Source organism: Eleutherodactylus coqui, chromosome 9 (assembly GCF_035609145.1).
Source record: "Eleutherodactylus coqui strain aEleCoq1 chromosome 9, aEleCoq1.hap1, whole genome shotgun sequence".
Lineage (NCBI taxonomy): Eukaryota > Metazoa > Chordata > Amphibia > Anura > Eleutherodactylidae > Eleutherodactylus > Eleutherodactylus coqui.
Window position 1 is genome coordinate 117598793 of NC_089845.1, and position 22209 is coordinate 117621001.

Below are 22209 nucleotides of genomic sequence, written 5' to 3' on the forward strand. Positions count from 1 at the left end.
AAGCCTAATGGTCAGCTTTACAGACTACAGATTTTACAAAGACAACCTGCGTATACAGAAATTTAAATTAATCCATAGCATCACAGATAGGCAGTGATTCTTTTTATTTTCCAATACTGCCTTCCTAACTCAAATAGACTTTCTGGTATATATATATGTTAACAGTCTTGATTAGTTTACCCCTTATTACTGGTCAGTAACAAAATACCCAGATATTAAGGCTGGTCCCCCCACAAACCACAACTTGATTTAAATAGTTTCTGGGAATCAATCAGACTTCAGGGAGAGCAGAACGGTATGAGTGCGCTAGCTGATATTCAAGCCACACTCTATTGTTCCCCCAGTCGGCCAATTTGATCCCTGAGCAACAGAAACAAAGTGTGGAGATGAAGGGGTTAAATTATTCTAGACCGTGAGAGTGGGCACATATGCAGTCCCAAATCGACATTACACCCAGTGCCCCTCTCACTGCGACAGTCAGTTTAGGGCAATTTCAGTTTTTATGTCCAGTACTGAAGGGGTTAACATATACCCATGTATATGAGTATAGTACAAGCCAGCACGTTATTGATAATCTCCTCACTCAGGTCCCCATATAATGTATTCCCTTTCCAAGGAGAAGGGAGGGGGTTTTGGCATTAGATGTACACCATATTTTCTAAGTGAGAGTTCTGGCTAGCTAGTTCGCTGCTGTGTGCCATGATAAGTCACTGGCTGACTGGGCACCGTTGTAGCCGTCCGATGGAAGGTATCAGGCGGCCAGCTACACTGCACTGACTCACTAAAAGGGTTAAACTACCTCACTAATGTCCATTGACGTGCTTCTACTGTGTCATCAGGATGAAAGAAGGAGAGAGTGAGCGGCCGTCATGACTGGCAGCATGAGGGCCGCAGTCGCTTTAGTCCATACCAGGCAAAGTACCATGCACTGTATAGAGGGTCCGCATGACATAGCAGCTCAATACCATTCACTTGAATGAGTCTGAGCTGCTCTCAGGCCATGTGACCTATTAACATGACGTCACATGACTGAGAAGAGGCCGCAGTCTCTTCAATTAGTTACAGTGGGGGAAAAAAGTATTTAGTCAGATACCAATTGTACAAGTTCTCCCACTTAAAAAGATGAGAGGCCTGTAATTGACATCATAGGTAGACCTCAACTATGAGAGACAACATGAGAAAACACATCCAGAAAATCACATTGTCTCATTTGTAACGAATTTATTTGCAAATTATGGTGGAAAATAAGTATTTGGTCACCTACAAACAAGCAGGATTTCTGGGTCTCACAGACCTGTAACAACTTCTTTAAGAGGCTCCTCTGTCCTCCACTCGTTACCTGTAGTAATGGCACCTGTTTAAACTTGTTATCAGTATAAAAGACACCAGTCCACAACCTCAAGCAGTCACACTTCAAACTCCACTTTGGTGAAGACCAAAGAGCTGTCAAAGGACACCAGAAACACAATTGTAGCCCTGCACCAGACTGGGAAGACTGAATCTGCAATAGGCAAGCAGCTTGGTGTGAAGAAATCAACTGTGGGAGCAATAATTGGAAAATGGAAGAGATACAAGACCACTGATAATCTCCCTTGATCTGGGGCTCTATGCAAGATCTCACCCCGTGGGGTCAAAATGATCACAAGAACGGTGAGCAAAAATCCCAGAACCACACGGAGGAACCTAGTGAATGACCTGCAGAGAGCTGGGACCAATGTAACAAAGACTACCATCAGTAACACACTATGCCGCCAGGGACTCAGATCCTGCAGTGCCAGACCTGTCCCCTTGCTTAAAGGGGTTGTCCCGTGAAAGCAAGTGGGGTTAAGCACTTCTGTATGGCCATATTAATGCACTTTGTAATATACATCTTGCATTAAATATTGGCCATACAGAAGTTATACACTTACCCCTCCGGTGCTGGCGTCTCTGTCTCCATGGCGCCGACTAAAGCTGCCTTCTCCCTGGATTAGACACGCTTGCGCTGTCTCCCCTCTTCTGTCCGGCTCCGGCGTTCTCGCGCTGCAGAGGTCTTCTGCGCTTGCGCTGTCTCCCCTCTTCTGTCCGGCTCCGGCGTGCTCGCGCTGCAGAGGTCTTCTGCGCACACGCCGGAGCCGGACAGAAGAGGGGAGACAGCGCAAGCGCGTCTAATCCAGGGAGAGAAGGCAGCTTTAGTTGGCGCCATGGAGACGGGGACGCCAGCACCGGAGGGGAAAGTGTATAACTTCTGTATGGCCAATATTTAATGCACGATGTATATTACAAAGTGCATTAATATGGCCACACAGAAGTGCTTAACCCCACTTGCTATCACGGGACAACCCCTTTAAGCCAGTACATGTCTGGGGCCGACTGAAGTTTGCTAGAGAGCATTTGGATGATCCAGAAGAGTATTGGGATAATGTCATATGGTCAGATGAAACCAAAGTAGAACTGTTTGGCAGAAACACAACTTGTTGTGTTTGGAGGAGAAAGAATGCTGAGTTGCATCCAAAGAACACCATACCTACTGTGAAGCATTTGGGTGGCAACATCATGCTTTGGGGCTGTTTCTCTGTAAATGGACCAGGACGACTGATCCATATACATGAAAGAATTAATAGGGCCATGTATTGTGAGATTTTGAGTGCAAACCTCCTTCCATCAGCAAGGGCACTGAAGATGAAACGTGGCTGAGTCTTTCAGCATGGCAATGATCCCAAGCACACCGCCAGGGCAACAAAGGAGTGGCTTCGTAAGTAGCATTTCAAGGTCCTGGAGTGGCCTAGCCAGTCTCCGGATCTCAACCCTATAGAAAACCTTTGGAGGGAGTTGAAAGTCTGTGTTGCCCAGTTAGAGCCCCAAAACATCACTGCTTTTGAGGAGATCTGCATGGAGTAATGGGCCAACATACCAGCAACAGTGTGTGCCAGGACTTGTGAGGACTTACAGAAAACGTTTGACCTCTGTCATTGCCAATAAAGGATATATAACAAAGTATTGAGATGAACTTTTGTTATTGACCAAATACTTATTTTCCGCCATAATTTGCAAATAAATTTGTTAAAAATCAGACAATATGATTTTCTGGATGTGTTTTCTCATGTTGTCTCTCATAGTTGAGGTCTACCTATGATGTCAATTACAGGCCTCTCATCTTTTTAAGTGGGAGAACCTGTACAATTGATATCTGACCAAATACTTTTCCCCCATGTAATTAGCGGGTATCCCAACTGGCAGATTCCTGCCAATCAACTATTGATAACCTATTCTGAGGATAGGTCATCAATAGTCTAGTCTGGGAAACCCCCAAAAGTCTGTATTCCGCATGTTGAATCCAGTCGACAACACTTAACATTCATTTAAATGAGGCTTAAAGCTTGAATCTGGAGGGTACTATGAAGATATACTTGAGACGTAAACTCGCTCAACAGCTGGTCAGTGTATCTCGAGAAGTCAGAATTCTAGTCTAAATAAAATTACAAGGTTCAGTATGATAACTTTACAAGGGGGAGGAGGGGGTGAAAGGGAAGAACAACAAAAATCTTCATGAATATCAATTTGTTTGGCCCTCTTCTTCTTAAGCCTACATGTTCATGTAAACACAGATCAACACATGATCAAGTCATTCTGCCAAACATACTCCTGTGTTACTTTGTTCTGTGCCGAACGCTGTCTTCCTCTCAGATAACACTTGAAAGCAGAAGCCTGTTTAGTATATTTTATCTGTCACTGATCCAGGATTTCTTTCTTCTAAGTGCCATTCAAGCAGCAGTATTCGGTTTCTCTCAAATTTATCTAGTGGTTTGTGAAAGATAAGCGCAAAACTCAACTTGCAAGCCCCTTAAAGCCTTTTGTTTAATTCTGCCTATGTATGATGGCGGCCCACCTGTGGTTTGTTATTATAAAAGCGTAAGTTATAGATTCTGCGCGGTTACAGAACACACAACTTCACATGATAGTTAAGATAATGAATGCTGGAATGTTATACATTATTTGATCACGTCCTCTGGCCTATTCTAATAAACAGACCACTGCTATGTATACAGAAAGCATGAGTCAAAATTGGAAATGTAAACTCTGGCCTTGTGCTAATGTTCCTTTAGATAATCTGTCTATATTGATTGGACCGCGTGTAGCAGTAAAACAAATAATCAGGAGCTTATTACTCATGGGTGTTAATAGGCACATATACGCCATCTCAAACAAACCACAGCACTTTCCACTTGTACAATTGGATATGATGATACAACTGTATTTGGAAGGCTCTGATCAGCTGAGATGATGGAATTTGGATCGCTGCTAATATCTATCATAGGCTGAAGAAGGATGTGTTGTTAATATAGTATATGCCAAAAATATTTCACATGTCAGTTGTAGCCTCCGTGTTTCTGGCTGCCATACTTTCATAGACCATATGAAGTGGGTTTCTCAGACCACCGACATGGACAGAAAGTACTGTGTGTTCTGAATGTCTGGCCCACGGACAATTTTTTTCAAAGGGTTGTCCATCTTGGGACATCCTTGTATAAAGTCATGAGTGCTGCTACTTGATCTGCTGATCACTGCAGGTCTGGTTGATTAAAAACTCATGATGTTCAGCTAATATCTTCAGGGAAAATGCGGATATCCACATATTTTCAGATTCGGGAGAAAACCGTGTATTATATTGCATCCATCCATATGACTGGCCAACCATACAATAAATAGCTGCACCAAGTTTTCTGGAGAGGGAGAATTATTGAATACATGATGCCCATCTGTGCCTTGTTGGATATACTGTGTAGCTTGTTGGCCACATGGCACAACTCCTTTAATGGTTGTAATAGTTTCCACAGATAAACAGTTTGGGGTTTAAAAAAAAATTGTAGGTTTTAACCCCTTAAATACGTAGACTTTTTTTTTGCATTTCAGTTTTTCCTCCCTACTTTCAAAAAAACCTCTAATTTATCCATCGACGTAGCAGTTTAAGGGTTTGTTTTTTTGCGGGGCGAGTTGTATTTTTCAGTGGCACTATTTAACGTTCCTTATAATGAACTGGAAAACTTTAAAAATCTTTTACAAGGAGTCAAATAGAAAAAACAACAAATTTCTCCATCTTTGGGGAGGGGGGAGTTCTTGTTTTTATGGTATACATACTGCAGCAAAAATGACACGATAACTTTATTCTGTGAGTCGGTACGATTACAACAATACCAAATTTATATAGGTATTTCTGCAGTAGTGCTTTTAAAAATAAATTATATTTGGAAAAACATACAATTATTTTCTGCCACCATCTTCTGACAACTATAACTTTATTTTATTTTTCCTTTAAAATAGATGTGCAAGGGTTCATTTTTAGCAGGACGTTCTGTAGTTTATATTGGTACCATTTTGGAGTATATACATGATTTTTTATTAATTTTTTTCTGGAAGATGAGGTGACCAAAAAAGCGCAATTTGGGCGTTGTGTTTTTTTCCCCCCGGATGTCATTCACCATGCGGGATAAATAATGTGTTACTTTGATAGATGGGACTTTTACAAATGCAGTCATACCAAATGTATTTTTTTTTAAATTATAATTATAGACAACGTTTTTTGTTTTTTTTTACACTTTTAATACCTGTTATTTTTTTAATGATTAATAAAACTTTTTATCTAATTTTTATACATGTTTTAGTCCCAATAGAGGACTTAAACTTGCAATAATTTGATCGCTCTTGCAGTATAATGTAATAACTAGAGATGAGCGAGCATACTCGCTAAGGCAAACTACTCGAGCGAGTAGTGCCTTATTCGAGTACCTGCCCGCTCGTCTGTAAATATTCGGCTGCTGGCGCAGGTGAGAGGTGAGTTGTGGCGGTGAACAGGGGGGAGAGAGGGAGAGCGAGATCTCCCATCCGTTCCTCCCCGCTTTCCCCCGCCGGCAGCTGAATCTTTAGAGACGAGCGGGCAGGTACTCGGCTAAGGCACTACTCGCTTGAGTAGCTTGCCTTAGCGAGTATGCTTGCTCATCTCTAGTAATAACATATCGCAATTTGAGAGGCAGTCTATCATACAACAGGAAGGGCTTGATAGGTAATCAGGTATGGCTTGATAGATAATCAGCAGTGCTGGGGGCCTTCAGAAGGCCCCCGGATTACCATGGCAACCAAAAGGCACTTTGCAATCGGGGTTTTTAAATGCTGCTGTCAGAACTTCTTCATGCAAACCTGGAATGCACAGGACATATATCTATGTTCGCTGTCATATTTGGAGCAGAAGTCTCTGCGCTAATCTCCATTACTAGGCGATGCTTGTACCTGCAGGCATGGCTCCCATTTGTTTCAATGAGAGCCGTGCTTGCAGTTACTAGAGCCGGCAACTACATGGGAGGTTGGCGCGGAAGCTTCCGCTCCGACCTCTGTTATTGTAGCTTGCGCCTGGACAGCTGATTAGTCGGTGTCCCGAGCGGCGGACCCTGGCCGATCAACTATTGATGACCTATCTGGATGATAGGTCGTCAATAGTATTTGTGACCGAAAAACCCCTTTAAGGCCGTGAGCTGTAATCTAGACAATAATGTGCTGCCAACAGTGTGGCAATACTTTGGGAATGTTCAGCAGTTTTGTCACAAATCCAACACTGTTTTACATTGGTTTGAGGATATGGATGTTCCATGATTGCGCTTACATGCAGAGTCCCGAGCTCAACCCTACTGAACATCTGTGGGATGAATTGGAACACCTGATCAAGAAATATGAACAGTGTCCATCTTCTTTGAGAAAATTGGTCACACATTTGCAGAGTGAATGGAGGGAAATAACGGCTGAAGTGTATTAGGCATTAGTTGAAATCATGCCACGGAGAGTATCCAAATGTCTTAAGGACCCCACTAAGTTATAACACATAGAAATAAATATTACTTTTGATTCTAGCTCAGATGTCCAATCACTTTTGGTAAGATAGTGTATATGAATTACTAAAAAAGACCATCCTATCTTAATGTAACTGCAGACGTATTATAGAAGCACATCAATACTTAAAGGAATATTTCCAGCTAAGACTTTTATGGCATATCCACAGCATATTCCATAAACGTCAGATAGATGTGGATTCCACCTCTGGTTTCTCAGATCTATCTTGATATCTGTACACTCCTAATCTGTCTGTATGCTATGGCCAGGGATGGATGGGAGATACAGAAACAGTGAGCAGGCGATGCTGCACTATACCGTTTCCATAACTCCCTCAGAAATCAATGGGAGTTAATTAAACTGCGTAGCATGGTGAGGTACAGTACACAGTTTCTGCAGCTCTGGAGTTACAGAAACAGCGTAGCTTGTTGTATTACACTGTTTTCCTAGCTATTATTCATTTCCCTGTAAGGCAGCCTGCTCAGCTGTTTCCATACTTCCAGCCAAAATGGGTATTCACATTGTGGCCATAATTGGCTGAGATGGGAATACTGCTTTAAGATCTGTGAACATGGACTCCCAGTTGTTATAAAAAAAAGAGGGTCGAACTGCTCCATAAACTAGCTGGGTCCCATTGCTGATCTTTGTTGCAAGTTCAAAATAATTCCCTAAATGGTAGGCAACTAATCAAACCCAAAATTAGTCGTTGGAATATAATCATATAAAATAAAATAAGGAAAACCACAAAGTGTTAACCCTTTCCAATCCACTATCTGACGTCTAAAGACATTATGATTTAAGGCTGTACAGCTCCGATGTTGGAAGACATCCGTCGGGGTTCTCTAACTGTATATTGCCAGCCTCTCTGCTGTTGAAGCCTATCCAATGTGTCACCTCATGCAGTACTGGCTTTAGCCAGCAGATAGCGCCGTTAACGGCAGAAAAAGAGTATGATCCTTAGGAAAACCAGGATACAAACTGGATTGGAAAGGGTTAAATCTGACTTCTGCTGGACTCTGATTACTCTATTTCATCTGGGATTGCACACCGGATCTGTGTTAGAGGCTCTGATGCAGATATGAACAAAGTCTTACTAGGTTCTATTGGCACATGTTTACAGTACTTTGATGTGGCTCCAAAGCTTATTTCATCATAAGTGATAAATTTAGGTGAATGTGCTGGTTTGAGAAATCCCTACTACCAAATCATGGTTCACACGGTAAAGGCACTATGGATGACCGGGTTATATAAATGGAAGCCCCATGAGAGCAAATATGGCTGTCAAGCAATTTTCTATGCCCTGTGCAAGACACACAGCCATAAAGAGGTTTGTGTTTAAGACTTTTTAAGATAATGACTGCACACAGGAATTGTATGTAAAGGTTCAAGGGCACAAGCAAGTTTTCAATTCTAGCTAGAGACAGTATGTTATGTCAATACTCTGCATCCGCAGTCTCACCTGCTAGCCATGTTCCATTCCAGTGCTGGATTCTGAGAGCCTCTATCTGCTTCAACTAGTAGTCCTCCGTGGTTGCTTTCCTTCTCCGGTTTTAGTTGCTCCCACTGAGCAGTGCCAATGTTAATAGACTGTAGATCAATTTGATATTGCCTGTCTTCCACTTCTGAGCCAGGATCTCGAAGGATGCCTAAATTCAAGGCACGCCTAAAAATAAAGAGATCGTTGTAATTTTGTTCCACATTTTAAAAAACGCACTTATAAATTAAAGCTAATAAATAGATCTTTATTAACTCTCTACATAAATAACTGTACACAGAACATACCGTGTTTACCTGAAAATAAGACCCTGTCTTATATTAATTTTTGCCCCAAAAGAGCCGCTAGGTTTTATTTTCGGGGGATATCTTCTTATACCTACCTAGCAGGCTCGGTCCAGGTCCTCCCCACTACTCCTCGGAGCTCCAAAGCACTTCCTGTAGTCCTCAGCAGCCCACAGAAATTCACTTCCTGGTTACAGGATTCATAAATCCTGCCTCCAGGAAGCAATAGCTCTGATTCGTTCTCGAGCGCTGCTCAGATAATCAATGCAGTGCTCAATGGCTGTGATTAGTTCATCAAGCACTACATTGATTGGCTGAGTAGGGGTTGAAAAACCAATTACAGCCATCGCATTGCAGAGGTGAATTGACCAATTAATGGCGCAGCTGAGCCAATTCATAACTCCCGCCTGCACAACGCAATGGCTGTGACTGGTTCTTCAAACGCTGCTCAGGCAATCAATGCAGTGCTTGATGAACCAATCACAGCCATCACATTGATTCATCAAGCGCTGCATTGATTGGCTGTGCAGTGCTCAAGAACCAATCAGCGCTATTGCTTCCTGGAGGCAGGATTTATGAGTAGCTAGGACTTGTTTTTGGGGTAGGGCTTACTTTCAGAGTGGGTCTTATTTTAGGGGAAACAGGGTATTAATTCACTACTGCGGTAGGCGACTAATTGAAATATATCTATATTTAGACAAACACATGTGAACACAGCGAAGCTAGTTATCCATACCGGTATGCATTTTAAAATGACCACTAATAGCAATAGTTAAAAAAAATACCAAGCAAAAAAGAAATATCCCAGCAATTTCCCACTTAACCTCATCTCCCTTTATCCTATTGTCTCTCATCTCACATGTGTTTTGCCGGAGATCAGTCAAATGCCAACGCAATGCTCCTCCTCACAATTCTGTGACTGGCAGTAAGAGAACTGACTGCAGCAGGAGCCTCTCCCCTTTTCACTGACTAAGCCACACCTCCTTGATTGTTCTCCTACTGAAAATGAAATAGATCAACAGCTGCCTAACCCGGATGCTCTCTAAAGGATTTCTACATGACTGCTTCGGGAAAAAGAAGAAAATCTTGCAGAATGACGAACAGGGAAGGGTGGGTAGGGGGTGTAGTTTAATTCCTTTTCACTCATATGACTCATTTCTAGGTTTAGTGAGTGTTCCCTTAAAGGAAGTCTATCAGGACAGAACCCTGTAAAGCCCTGCTAAGTGTACACAAGCACTACTTAGACATGCAAGACCCTTGGCTATTATTCCTGCCCAGCAACCCTCCTAACAATAGCCATTAATGCCTTATAAGCCATGATCAATTTTGACTGTGGAATGTAAGCAGTTAACAGAGGAAGTTTCCTCTGTGATGTTATCTGCCCTTGGCTATCTAATCGCTGAGGGTTGATGAGTTGTCATGTCAACTTACAGCCTGACAATGGCCTCCAGGTCTGCCATGGTTTGTGGTAAAAAATAGAGGTAATACAGTATAAAAGTACTGCAGTATATTATAGGATGGCAGGTTCAAGTCCCCTACAGGGACAAAGAAAAAAGGTAAAAAACCTCCTTTGTGCACTTATCCATTTTTTTTTCATGAATTAAAAAAAAATACATGCTTTGAATGACCACATATGCAATAACCCATACAAGAAATTAAACACACTTTTCATATTACACGGCAAGTACAGTGAAACAAAATAAAGAAAACTGTTTTTGTTTAATCGCTTTCCTAAAACTGCAATAAAAGTGATCAAAAAAGCTTTAGGTTTCCCAAAATCAATAAAAACTACAGCTAGTCAAGAAAAAAACAAGAGCTCACACAGCTCCTTTGATAGAGAATACAAGAGTTACGGGTCTTTGAATGCAGCGATGCCAAAGACATTTTTAAAAAAAAAGTTTTTAATGTGCAAATTCGGAAAAACCGAAATGAAAATATATAATTTGGATATAATCAATAACGTGCCAAAGTTATCATGTTCTTTTTACTGCATAGTGAGTGCCATAAAAAAGATGATAGAATTAGTGTTTTTTCCCACTTTATTCCCACAAAAAAAATCTAAACGTTTTCTTACAAGAACTCCGAAATTGTACCAATAAAAACTACTGCTCATGACACTACAAAAACACTGTCATATGGCTATGTTGATGAAACAATACAATTATGGCTTTTGTAAAGTGTAAATTAAAATGTAAAAAAATTATTACGTCCTTAAAGGGGTTGTCTCGCGAAAGCAAGTGGGGTTAAGCACTTCTGTATGGCCATATTAATGCACTTTGTAATATACATCGTGCATTAAATATGAGCCATACAGAAGTTATTCACTTACCTTCCCTGCGCTGGCGTCCCCGTCTCCATGGCTCCGTCTAACTTCAGCGTCTAATCGCCCGATTAGACGCGCTTGCGCAGAAGGGTCTTCTGCCTTCGGCTCGGTTCGGCAGCAGCGACGTTCTGGCTCCGCCCCCTTCTAAGCGTCATCACGTAGCTCCGCCCCTCGCGTGTGCCGATTCCAGCCAATCAGGAGGCTGGAATCGGCACACGCGAGGGGCGGAGCTACGCGATGACGCGTAGAAGGGGCGGAGCCAGAACGCCGCTGCTGCCGAACCGAGTCGAAGGCTGAAGACCCTTCTGCGCAAGGGCGTCTAATCGGGCGATTAGACGCTGAAGTTAGACGGAGCCATGGAGACGGGGACGCCAGCGCAGGGAAGGTAAGTGAATAACTTCTGTATGGCTCATATTTAATGCACAATGTATATTACAAAGTGCATTAATATGGCCATACAGAAGTGCTTAACCCCACTTGCTTTCGCGGGACAACCCCTCTAAGTACGGATCTAGGCTGTATCCTTAGGGGGTTACTGGGCATATTTCCTGATAAAGGTCCTTTAGGACTGACAGACACAACATTTTACTCTGTGAATCCCCTAATTTTAAGAGGAAAGGTAATAATAAAATACAAAATTCTTCTTAAAAAGGGAGTGTTTCATTACTACATTCCCTGTCTTTAAACCATATTAGGTATTTGGACATTGCATAGCTGTTACAAGGAAAATATATGGTCAGTTGGAGATGGATAGACAGACCCATAGTGATTATTAGCCAGAGCAGAGAACTGCCAGCCATATTACATAGACAGCCATGTGTTTGAATGATCGGCATGTAATACTACATTACTATGGCTGGCCAGTTTCCTCTGGGGGTAAGAGTAGATCGCAAAGCGTTTTTGAATCCAGCCCAGCATTAATCTGATAAGGGGTTGTCTTCATGAGACAAACCCTCTTATATCTATTAATAAGCAATGCCTTCTACACATTTTCTGAGGAAAATGCATGCCCGATATGGTGAGGTTCAATGTCCGGACACCCCTAAGGCAAACTCAGTACAGTTTACAGGATCTGCTTAAGAGAGATTAATGGAAGTTAATATTATTTGTCTTTGATATTCCAAGAATTTCTTTAGCTTACGGTTAAAATTTAGAGACTTAACTAAGTACTTATGGTATTGAGGCTGTAATTAATAGCCTACATCCTAATGCTGCTGACCATGTTCAGAACTCAAACCTCCTTTTTATGGTTTTTTGACAGGGTTATGAATGATGTCATTTATTTCTCTACCCAAGCTGGTTTTATGAATTTGTGTACATTAATATATGCTGCAATTCACTGAGTGACATCAGATCATACATTAACATACCTATTTGGTTTGGCTGATCCAAATATAAAGTTGAGGTTTAATTCTGGAAATGTTAGCTACAACACAAAAGCGCTCACTGAAATGTTATGCCAAGACAAGCGAGATTTTCTACAATGTTACACTGAGAAAATCTTACGAATGAGTTTTCCGTAGTTTCAGTAGTAGAAATGGACAACTTTACCATAATACTGCTGAACATGGAATGCCAAAAGGAAATTAATCAAAACTACTGTGACTGCATTCCAGAAAGTGAAGACACTAGAAACGTAAACTTATAATGTTATTCAAAGGGTTCTCCAGAATTTAAATATTGATTGCTTATCTTCACCTATCGATGATTGATGAGCGACTACCCAACTTCTGGAACCCACTGTGCCACCCGTTCTGTGTGCCGCCTATCCTATTCAAGTAAATGGGATGAGCGCAGTACCAGAAGCAGTTGCCCCAGCAGGTTGCTATATTGTGTAATGTATTATGGGTTTGTGCTTTTAGGAGTGCAACAGTAGGGCACGGTTTGTGCCCTACTCAAAGGAAGGGCTCAATAAACCAAATGTTAAAAGGATATTCCCATCTCAACAAGTTTTCCCCTATCCACAGGATAGGGGATAACATACTGATCGTGGGGGGCCGACAGCTAGGAGCACCATAAATTCAGAGAAATCGCCCCTAATGCTTCCCTGAATTTCAACAGCAATGGCCACATACAGGCATCAGCATGCCATTTATTTTAATGAAGACAGCCAGAGAAAGCAGAGTCCAAATGCTTGACAACCTCCAGCAGTGCCATTCACTCCAATGGGACTGCCACAGATTGCTGACTGCTTGAACTTGTCTTTTTCTGGAGATCCCATTGAAGTAAATAGTACAGTGGTGTGCATGTGTAGCTACTAGAGATGAGCGAGCGTACTCGGAAAAGCACTACTCGCTCGAGTAATTTGCTTTATCCGAGTATCGCTGTGCTCGTCCCTGAAGATTCGGGTGCCGCTGCGGCTGACAGGTGAGTCGCAGCGGGGAGCAGGGGAGAGCAGGCGGGAGAGAGGGAGAGAAAGATCTTACCTCCGTTCCTCCCCGCTCTCCCCTGCAGCTCCCCGCTCCATGCCGGCACCCGAATCTTCAGACCCGAGCACAGCGATACTCGGATAAAGCAAATTACTCGAGCGAGTAGTGCTTTTCCGAGTACGCTCGCTCATCTCTAGTAGCTACCAATATCAAAATTTTGAAACACAACGAGGGCGATTTCTTTGGATCGGTGGGGGTTCCAGCAGTCAGACCCCATCGAATAAGGGAAAAACTTTCTGAGATAGGAATACCCCGTTTAAGTTTATTTTATTTTACTATGAACCCTCACCTACAATCATTTATTAAATAGCACCGTTTCAGTGCCATATCAAATGATCAGTGACATGAGGTCTGGTACCTATTAGGTCAAGTATACAGGTCAGATGAGCTGTGAAGTCAGCAAATTATGATAAACCATCACAATGTGGATCTTAGACACTGAATCACCTTTCCCAAAATTGTAGGTTCTGTCTTTGTATTTATATAAAAAAATTACTACAACACTATGTGCCAATAAAATAATAGTGCCACAAGGAGTGTCTTAAAGTAATAGCGTTTCACTCAGCATCACAAAATAATATTGGCCATTTACTTCTCTAACTACATTTCCATGCTAAATCCACAAACTGCTTGGTAATGTCTCTAGATGTCTTCCAATCTGTCCTGGATGTTCTACCTTTGTGGTAAGCAGCATGGAAGTGCAAAGATTTTAGAGACCGAAGTAGACATCAGGAATGAGAGCCTAGGGCTCCTTGGTCCAATTGTGGTACTCAACCACCAAGTACGTGGATACAGCTGAATAGGAGTCATCATAATAAAAATTTTGGTGTCTTTTAGGATGGCAAAATTGATCCTTCTGCACTCCTCCCTAAGGCCTCATGTCCACGGGGAAAAGAAGAATTAAAATCTGCAGCGGATTTTAACTTTTCACCCGCATGCGGATCCGCACCCCGTAGATAAATACCCGCGGATGGTCAATAAAAGTGAATAAAAAAAAATATGGAGCATGAAAAAAATAGACATGCTCCATTTAGATGCGGGTCTCCTCCCGCAGGCTTCTATTGAAGCCTATGGAAGCCATCCAGATCCGCGGGAGACCTAAAATAAGAATACACTTACCCGCAGCGGACCGTGCAGATCTTCCCTTCTTTGCGGCCAGATCTTCTTTCTTCGGCCCGGCGGATGTGCCTAGCGCATGCTCGCGCCACGCCGACGACGTGCCGAGCACATCCGCCGGCCGCAAAGAAGAGAAGATCTGCACGGTCCGCTGCGAGTAAGTTTATTCTTATTTTCAGCCCTTATGTCCGCAGGGCAGGAGGGACCCGCTACGGATTCTCCATGGAGAATCCGTAGCGGGCCTGATTTTCCCCGTGGACATGAGGCCTAAAGCTACCAGTGCACAAAAACATACTGAAATTTTGCTACAATATATTTTTCACCTCTTGCCCGTCATATTGGATCAGGACCAGGATGAAGTCACAACGTCAGCCCCAGCCCACGTGATCCACACACTAGCACGTGCTCAGTGTTTCATATGCCAATGGATTGTTCAACTGCGAGTTGTATGTTCCAGCAGGCCAATCAGCGCGTCTGTACAAAAGTATTCCAGCTTCTCCTCATTGAGGGCGTCAGTTTGGTGTTAAATATATTTGGTATTTCATTTGGTTCATTGTGTGTTAAACATCTATACTGCATGTGCTGTTACTTACTGCAGCAAACATTATCCCCGTTTGGAAGGGTCTAGAACAGCCAGGGTCACTACAGGTTCTTGACGAGTGCTCTGCTTTTAGGTAGGGTCTCATCGCATTTGTAGATAAGGGTCAGATTTCCTGTCTCCCCATTTTAGGTTTCATTATAAATATCTTTTGTTCTTTGTATTAATATATTGTGTGTATATATTGGTCTTTTTAGGATAACGAATTACATCAGATCTGGACTGGGTGTTTTGCGACCAGCTTGGATTTAGTTAAATTGCTGTACGTACCAGCTATCAACTTGGAGTCCATGCTATTTAGAAGACTTCAATGTGGAGAAAAAAAAACTATGAAGTTTGGATATATGATACAGTAATCATGTTCTCCCAAGTGCAGTTCTAGGAAAGGGTCACTGCCCCGATAGGTATTAATTTGGTATCAGTTTTTCAATAAGCATTTAAATTAACTTTTCACCATCAATGGTCTTGTAAAATGAAGAATACAGATGTACGAGTTTTAGCAACAAAAGCAGTGAATATGCTGCCAACTATTCAATAAACAAAGCATCTGATCGACTATCCGGTGATTTGCTTGCTTGACTTGTTTGGGGATTCAAATTACAATGCACGTTTACAAACATTTGCAGCAATCAAACTTACAAAGTAGAACCCGGACAGAAGGTTCATGAACTGGACGTTGATTTTTTTTTCTACATCACCATCTGTGTATGCATAGTGGACTGATGTGGTCTAGACAACTGGAATTTTTTTTCTCTGTCTATCTTTTTTGGCTTATGTTTTCAACTATTGCAAAATGTATTGCTTAACATCTCTCGTTGAGACTGACATAGATCCAAAGCCTGAAAATAGACTCAATTTCCCCTATTTTTTTTATCAAAAGTGAAGAACTATAAATCATGGAAACCTCCAGGACAATTTTAGGGCAATGATCCGCCATAATAAACCTGTCTCTCTACCTTATGAGCAGATGGACCTCCCTGTACTGCTGGGGAAAATTCTTGAAACTTGATAAGAAGAACATACTAATTGCTGATTCAGAGACACAAACTGAATTTAAATACCATTTTTTTTTCATTTCAAAATAACCTTATCAGACAAGTATGAAAGAGGTCCAACTCTCTAAGAGCTATATTATGGTGTGTCAAAGTGACGTATACCTGAGAACCAATAGCCATGTTTTTTTTACATGAACTTGTATAAAGGGCCACTCCAGTGGTTTTTTCTTTCATTCATTATGTAACTAGCCAACCAGTACATATGTCTACTACTATTACCTTGGTTAATTATTGCTTTCTATCTGAAACTTCCTGGATTTCTTCTCCTCGGGTGTTTCACGTGATCTCACTGTGGCCACCTAGGATTTAGTTGATTTTTCTCTGTTTTTCAGTCAGCATAATTTCTGTATGTTGGACCTTACCACACAAACTCTTTAGAGAGGGAGCATAAGCACTTATTCCAGTGGCTGCTGATTATCAGAGGCTCCTGACAAACAGTTATAATGGAGGAGATTATAATTCAGCTTCCTGATTCTATACTTATGGTCTGGAGTTAAAGGGGTTGTCCCGCGGCAGCAAGTGGGTCTATACACTTCTGTATGGCCATATTAATGCACTTTGTAATGTACATTGTGCATTAATTATGAGCCATACAGAAGTTATCAAAAGTTATTCACTTACCTGTTCCGTTGCTGGCGTCCTCGTCTCCATGGTTGCCGTCTAATTTTCGGCGTCTAATGGCCAAATTAGACGCGCTTGCGCAGTCCGGGTCTTCTTCTCTTCTCAATGGGGCTCCCTGTAGCTCCGTGTAGCTCCGCCCCGTCACGTGCCGATTCCAGCCAATCAGGAGGCTGGAATCGGCAATGGACCGCACAGAAGCCCTGCGGTCCACCGAGGGAGAAGATCCCGGCGGCCATCTTCAGCAGGTAAGTAAGAAGTCACCGGAGCGCGGGGATTCAGGTAAGCGCTGTCCGGTGTTCTTTTTTAACCCCTGCATCGGGGTTGTCTCGCGCCGAACGGGGGGGGGGGGGGTTGAAAAAAAAAAAACGTTTCGGCGCGGGACAACCCCTTTAATTTAGACGAATATACAGAGTTGTGGTAAACACACTGCCCTCCCAGCAGGCAGACATGGTACTGCCTCTAGCTGCTCATGTGATGTGCTAACGCAACATGGGATTTTTAGAACAGAAAAATGAAAGACAAAGCAGGTACACATCCCAACATCAACATGGTCCATGGTAAGCATTCGATAGGAGGCTACACTGCATGGAAATTATTACTATATACATAGTAGACATCCAGAGTGTGACAATCCAATGAGGGGTACAGAAATGGAAAAATATGTTTTCGCTGGAGTGGTTCTTCAAATAGGGTTCTCTTGCTAAAAACAATTATTGTGATATTGCTATTATATACCATCGCTGAGTGAACAATGGGAGTTGGACTACCCAGAGTTCCACCTATCTTTACAAAAAAAGGGCCGCATTACTAGTTAAATGGTACAACTCATTTACAGATATAATTACAATCATCGAAGGCTGCAGAGAACTGCAAAACAACCCTTACTAAATGAGATATGCCGAGAACACAGTCTGGATTGGTGAGGTTCCCAGAGGCTGCCATGATGGGAATACTGGTTTAATGCTGAGTATTAGAGGTATCAACAAGTTCAGTACAGAGATGAAGGCGGAGAGGTAAATACTATATATGCCTATATTATTTAAAGAAAAAAAACTATTACAAATGAAATACTTAGCAAGTTTATGGTTATGGTATCAAGATAAGCAGCCCAATGGAATGAGACTGAACCCAATACACACAGGAATGTACATCTCCTCCGTAATGTCAGAAAATATCTTTAGCAACAGAAGCAGAAATCAAAGATAGCTCAAAATTTGTTTGGACAACCCCTGCCCCTTTTTAGAGACCACATCGCCACCTGCTGTGCAGGGCACTCCAGCGCAGCCCCATTTAAGTTCGGCGGCTGAAAGCACTACTGTGCAGGAAGAAATTAGATACGGAGAAAGCACTGCACTGCCTGCATGGTAGTTACATTATAAAGTGCCTGAGTTACTTGCTCTGCAGTGTTCAGGCTTCAGGTCAACTACATGCATGGTGTGATCTTACTATGACTGTAAGGAGCTTTTGGGACAGATTAAGTTAATGTACGTATACCCTGCATTAACGTTTGTATACAGCTGCATAGTGCAGGAAAACCACCACCCTGCATCCACCTTGGAAGAGTAGTTGTTGCAGAGAATGCACTACCTGGTATTTGGAGACTCGGGATCCCCAGGCCCGCCACCCGTATAGACAACACTGGAAGAAGATAGCCTTGTCAAAACTTTAGCAGCCCAGTTTGGAACTATAGGCACAGCTTCCATTGAGTTCAATACAGGTTGTGCCTGAACTACCAATCTTGGCAGCTGCAATATAGACAGCGCTATTTGCTTCCAGTGCTGTTTATACTGACCCAGCCAGTCAACTATTGATGACTTATCCAGAGGATAGGTCATCGATAGTAAAGGTCCTGGACAACCTGCTAAGCTTTGCGCACTAACATTAAAACACAAGGGTACACGTTGTCCAGGGCTCTGCTGCAATCTAATGCATTTGGAAAGACGCATACTCCCTTCTAGACCCCTGTGCAGCTGCAGAATATGTCCCCCCTGCTACTATCTGAACACAAACTATTTTTCTAAACCAGAAGACATATCAATTTTTGGTGAAGCTCCGATACGGGTTATCAACAAGCATTCATCGACTCCAGAATAGCAAATCGGACTAGTTGGGCAGTGACACATGCCATGTGTTCCTATATATCGGCATAACTCATAAGATTTACAGTGGAGGATAAAAAGCCAGGTGTTAGCCCTCTATGCAAGCAGAAATGCCATTCATATTGGTTTTCACCCAGAAACAGATAGAACTAATAAACAGCTATACAGAACTTAATACTTGACAGAAGAGAACAGTCTAATTGTACAAAAGAGAAATGTAAGACCACATGATTTTTCAGCTCCTGTAAAAAAAAACACATAAAAGTCTCAAGCATTTTCTGTGGTATTTTTTTTATTTTACTACATTTGAAATATACTTTTTTTTCCCTGGTGTTTTTGAGATCCAATAGAATAGGCTATGGGAAAATCGCCTGAAAAAATACCCATAACCATGCCCAAAGCATGTGAAGCTTTGAAAAAAAAAAGGCACAAACCCTAAAGCAATGTTTATGTAGACATACCAGTAAAAGAAAAATTATAATATATATATATATGTAAAACGTAGGGCTCTTCTACTATACAATGAAACCTGATGTGATAAGATCACCCCTATATCTAGACCAAATTTCCTGAAATGGATTCTCAGTATTTCAATATATTGGTCGACTTTTGCTATTTTTTTAAAGGATGACCACTCTAAACGATCATTTTTCAATGCCAATTGAAGAGGATATCCAGTTACTTTTTGAAATTTAAATGTCAGGAGCAGATGTGGCAAAATAAATCAAGCAGAACTTACCCATCCTCAGCCCCAGCAACCCAACTCGGCAGCCCCACTGTTCTCCTGGTCTCTGTTGACAGCAGAAGCTGCTTGCCAATCAAAGGCCACAGCGTTGAAACTCCTGGCATCATGTCGCCTAGGATATGAGTGCTAATGACAGAAGCACAAGCGGTGACGCTGTGACCTTCAACTGGCAGACAGCAGTCACCTGACTATTTCTGTAGTGTGTTAATCAAGCAGCATAAATTACATGATGACTTTTTTTCTGTGAGCTGATACAATTACAATGATCAAAAAAAAACTTTTCCTTTTTTTTTAAGGCTTTTACACACAAAAAAAAAATGTTTTTGGTCATTACTATTTTATGTGGCATTTAAAGTCCTATTATTTTTTTTATTTTTCCATGGACTGAGCTCTGTGTGGGCATGTTTTTTTTGTGATGAGCTGCAGTTTTTTTGGTACCGTAATGGGGTACATCTGACTATTTGATCACGCTTATTGCGTTCTTTGAACAAAATGAACAAAATAAGCACTTTGCCTCTGTTTTTAGGGTTTTTTTAAAACGTTTTTTGGTGTGCAGGATAAATAGTGTGTACAACTTATTATACAAATCATTACAGCTGTCATAATACATATGTGGGTTTTTCAAATGTGTAGTTTTTTACACAAATGGAAAGGTGCAACAAAGGGTTATTTGTGTTTGTTTTTTAACATTATTTTCTACTTGAACCATAAAAGCTATTATCACCATGATAATGCATTGCGGGACTTCTGTACTGCAATGCAGTATTGCTCACAATAGCGATCGCAGGTCATGATGGGAGGCCCAAATGGCATTAGGTTGTGATGGCAACCCATCGGCCATCCACGAATACATCACGTAGTGCCGATAACATCAGAGAGGGAATGCGCTCCCTTTGTAAATCCTTTATATACCGCGATGTACATTGATCGCAGCATCTAAGAGGTTAAAAGTGGGGATCAATGTTCTCACAGTTTCCTGTCGTTGCAGCAGGTGGTCAGATGTCAGTCACAGCTCACTTCTAATCCCACACCATCCACGGGACGTAAGTTTAAACCCCCTTATGTTTAGTGCCACCCCCCACCCCCACCCCCCAGCCAGGACGTAAACTTATGTCCTGTAGTGTTAAGGGTTTAAAGATAGTTTATTGCAATTTTAAATGTTGCTTACTGCTGCTTTTGCATGTAAAAATGTAACTGTATCTTTATGCTTCTGTTAGGCCTCATATCCACAGGCACACACGGATTCTGAGTGTGGAATCCTGCAGCAGATTCCACCCGTGCCTGCAGACATAAGGCAAAAAAGGCCAAGCAGCACAGCGGGAAAAATATGGCATCCACAGGTATTTAAATACCTGCGGATGTGCAATGATAGTTTATGGGCATATTGAACTGCGGATCCTCCGTGCGGGTGACCCACGCGGATTCCGCAATTCAGTTATGCCCCTGGACATGAGGCCTTATAAAGAAACATTTTTTTTACAGTAATGATAGCTCTGCACTAAACAGAACTTAAAAGTCAATACTACATGATCCAACATAGCAAACAACATAGTAATATTTTGGATTTCTGCACCAGTGGAAAAACGTAGGCGCAGAAAAAAAATAACTTGATCTTTTTGGCATTTGTCCTAGTTTCTCGAAGGTTCTGTTTTTCTCAGGGTTTTGAAGCTATTATTTAAAATGTGTCTTTCCAAGATAATAGATGAACTTGCTCCCTCCAAAGCTGATGAGAGCATAGCACAGTCCCTCATAGGGATGCCTTTAATCTTCCAGGCCGCAGGTGCCTGTGTAAGAGCAATATTAGGCTCAGCTTCTGTCTCCTGGGAGGGAAGAGCACAGAACACTACTAATCCTTGGATGTCTTAAAAACAGAGGCAGGAAACCAAGATGAAACTTAAAACTAGCCATTTGCCTTGGCAACGCAAATGTCAGGTCTTAAACGTGTCATCCAAACCCTGTGCAATATTATGACACCATATAATTACAAGCATGTAAAAATGTTTATTTTCCTCTGTACAATTATTTATACTGAACAGCAAATAGTGAAGAAGAATGTAAAGATCCGGGTGGGATGGGGAGTTGGGATGTAAGAAACACCATTGTCACATTACCTATAATAATATAAAGGCATGTTAGTTCAGCTGAAATATTTTTTTGCAAACCTACAGCAATAAAATGTAAGACACAAATTTAAGGGTAATCTGCCACAGAACTCGCTGTACACGCGTGGCAATTCCTCTGCAAATTTTGCATGTGTTACATGGAGATTTTGCTGCAGTTTGTGTTATGAAATCCCTGCGGATCTTTATACATTTAAAGGGGTTTTTAAAGGCGCGAGACAACCCCGATGCAGGGGTTAAAAAAGAACACCGGACAGCGCTTACCTGAATCCCCGCGCTCCGGTGACTTCTTACTTACCTGCTGAAGATGGCCGCCGGGATCTTCTCCCTCGGTGGACCGCAGGGCTTCTGTGCGGTCCATTGCCGATTCCAGCCTCCTGATTGGCTGGAATCGGCACGTGACGGGGCGGAGCTACACGGAGCCCCATTGAGAAAAGAAGAAGACTCGGACTGCGCAAGCGCGTCT

The 22209-nt window shown here is 42.0% G+C and overlaps 1 protein-coding gene across 1 annotated transcript in view; it reads right to left on the reverse strand.

Annotated features, from left to right (window-relative positions):
* The window catches only part of VPS13B (vacuolar protein sorting 13 homolog B), a 968736-nt gene that overhangs the window by 340751 nt on the left and 605776 nt on the right, over positions 1–22209 (reverse strand). Inside the window, exon 31 of the mRNA XM_066578394.1 lies at positions 8318–8521. Within this exon, the coding sequence (XP_066434491.1) occupies positions 8318–8521 (204 nt within the window). The remainder of the gene's footprint in view (positions 1–8317; positions 8522–22209) is intronic.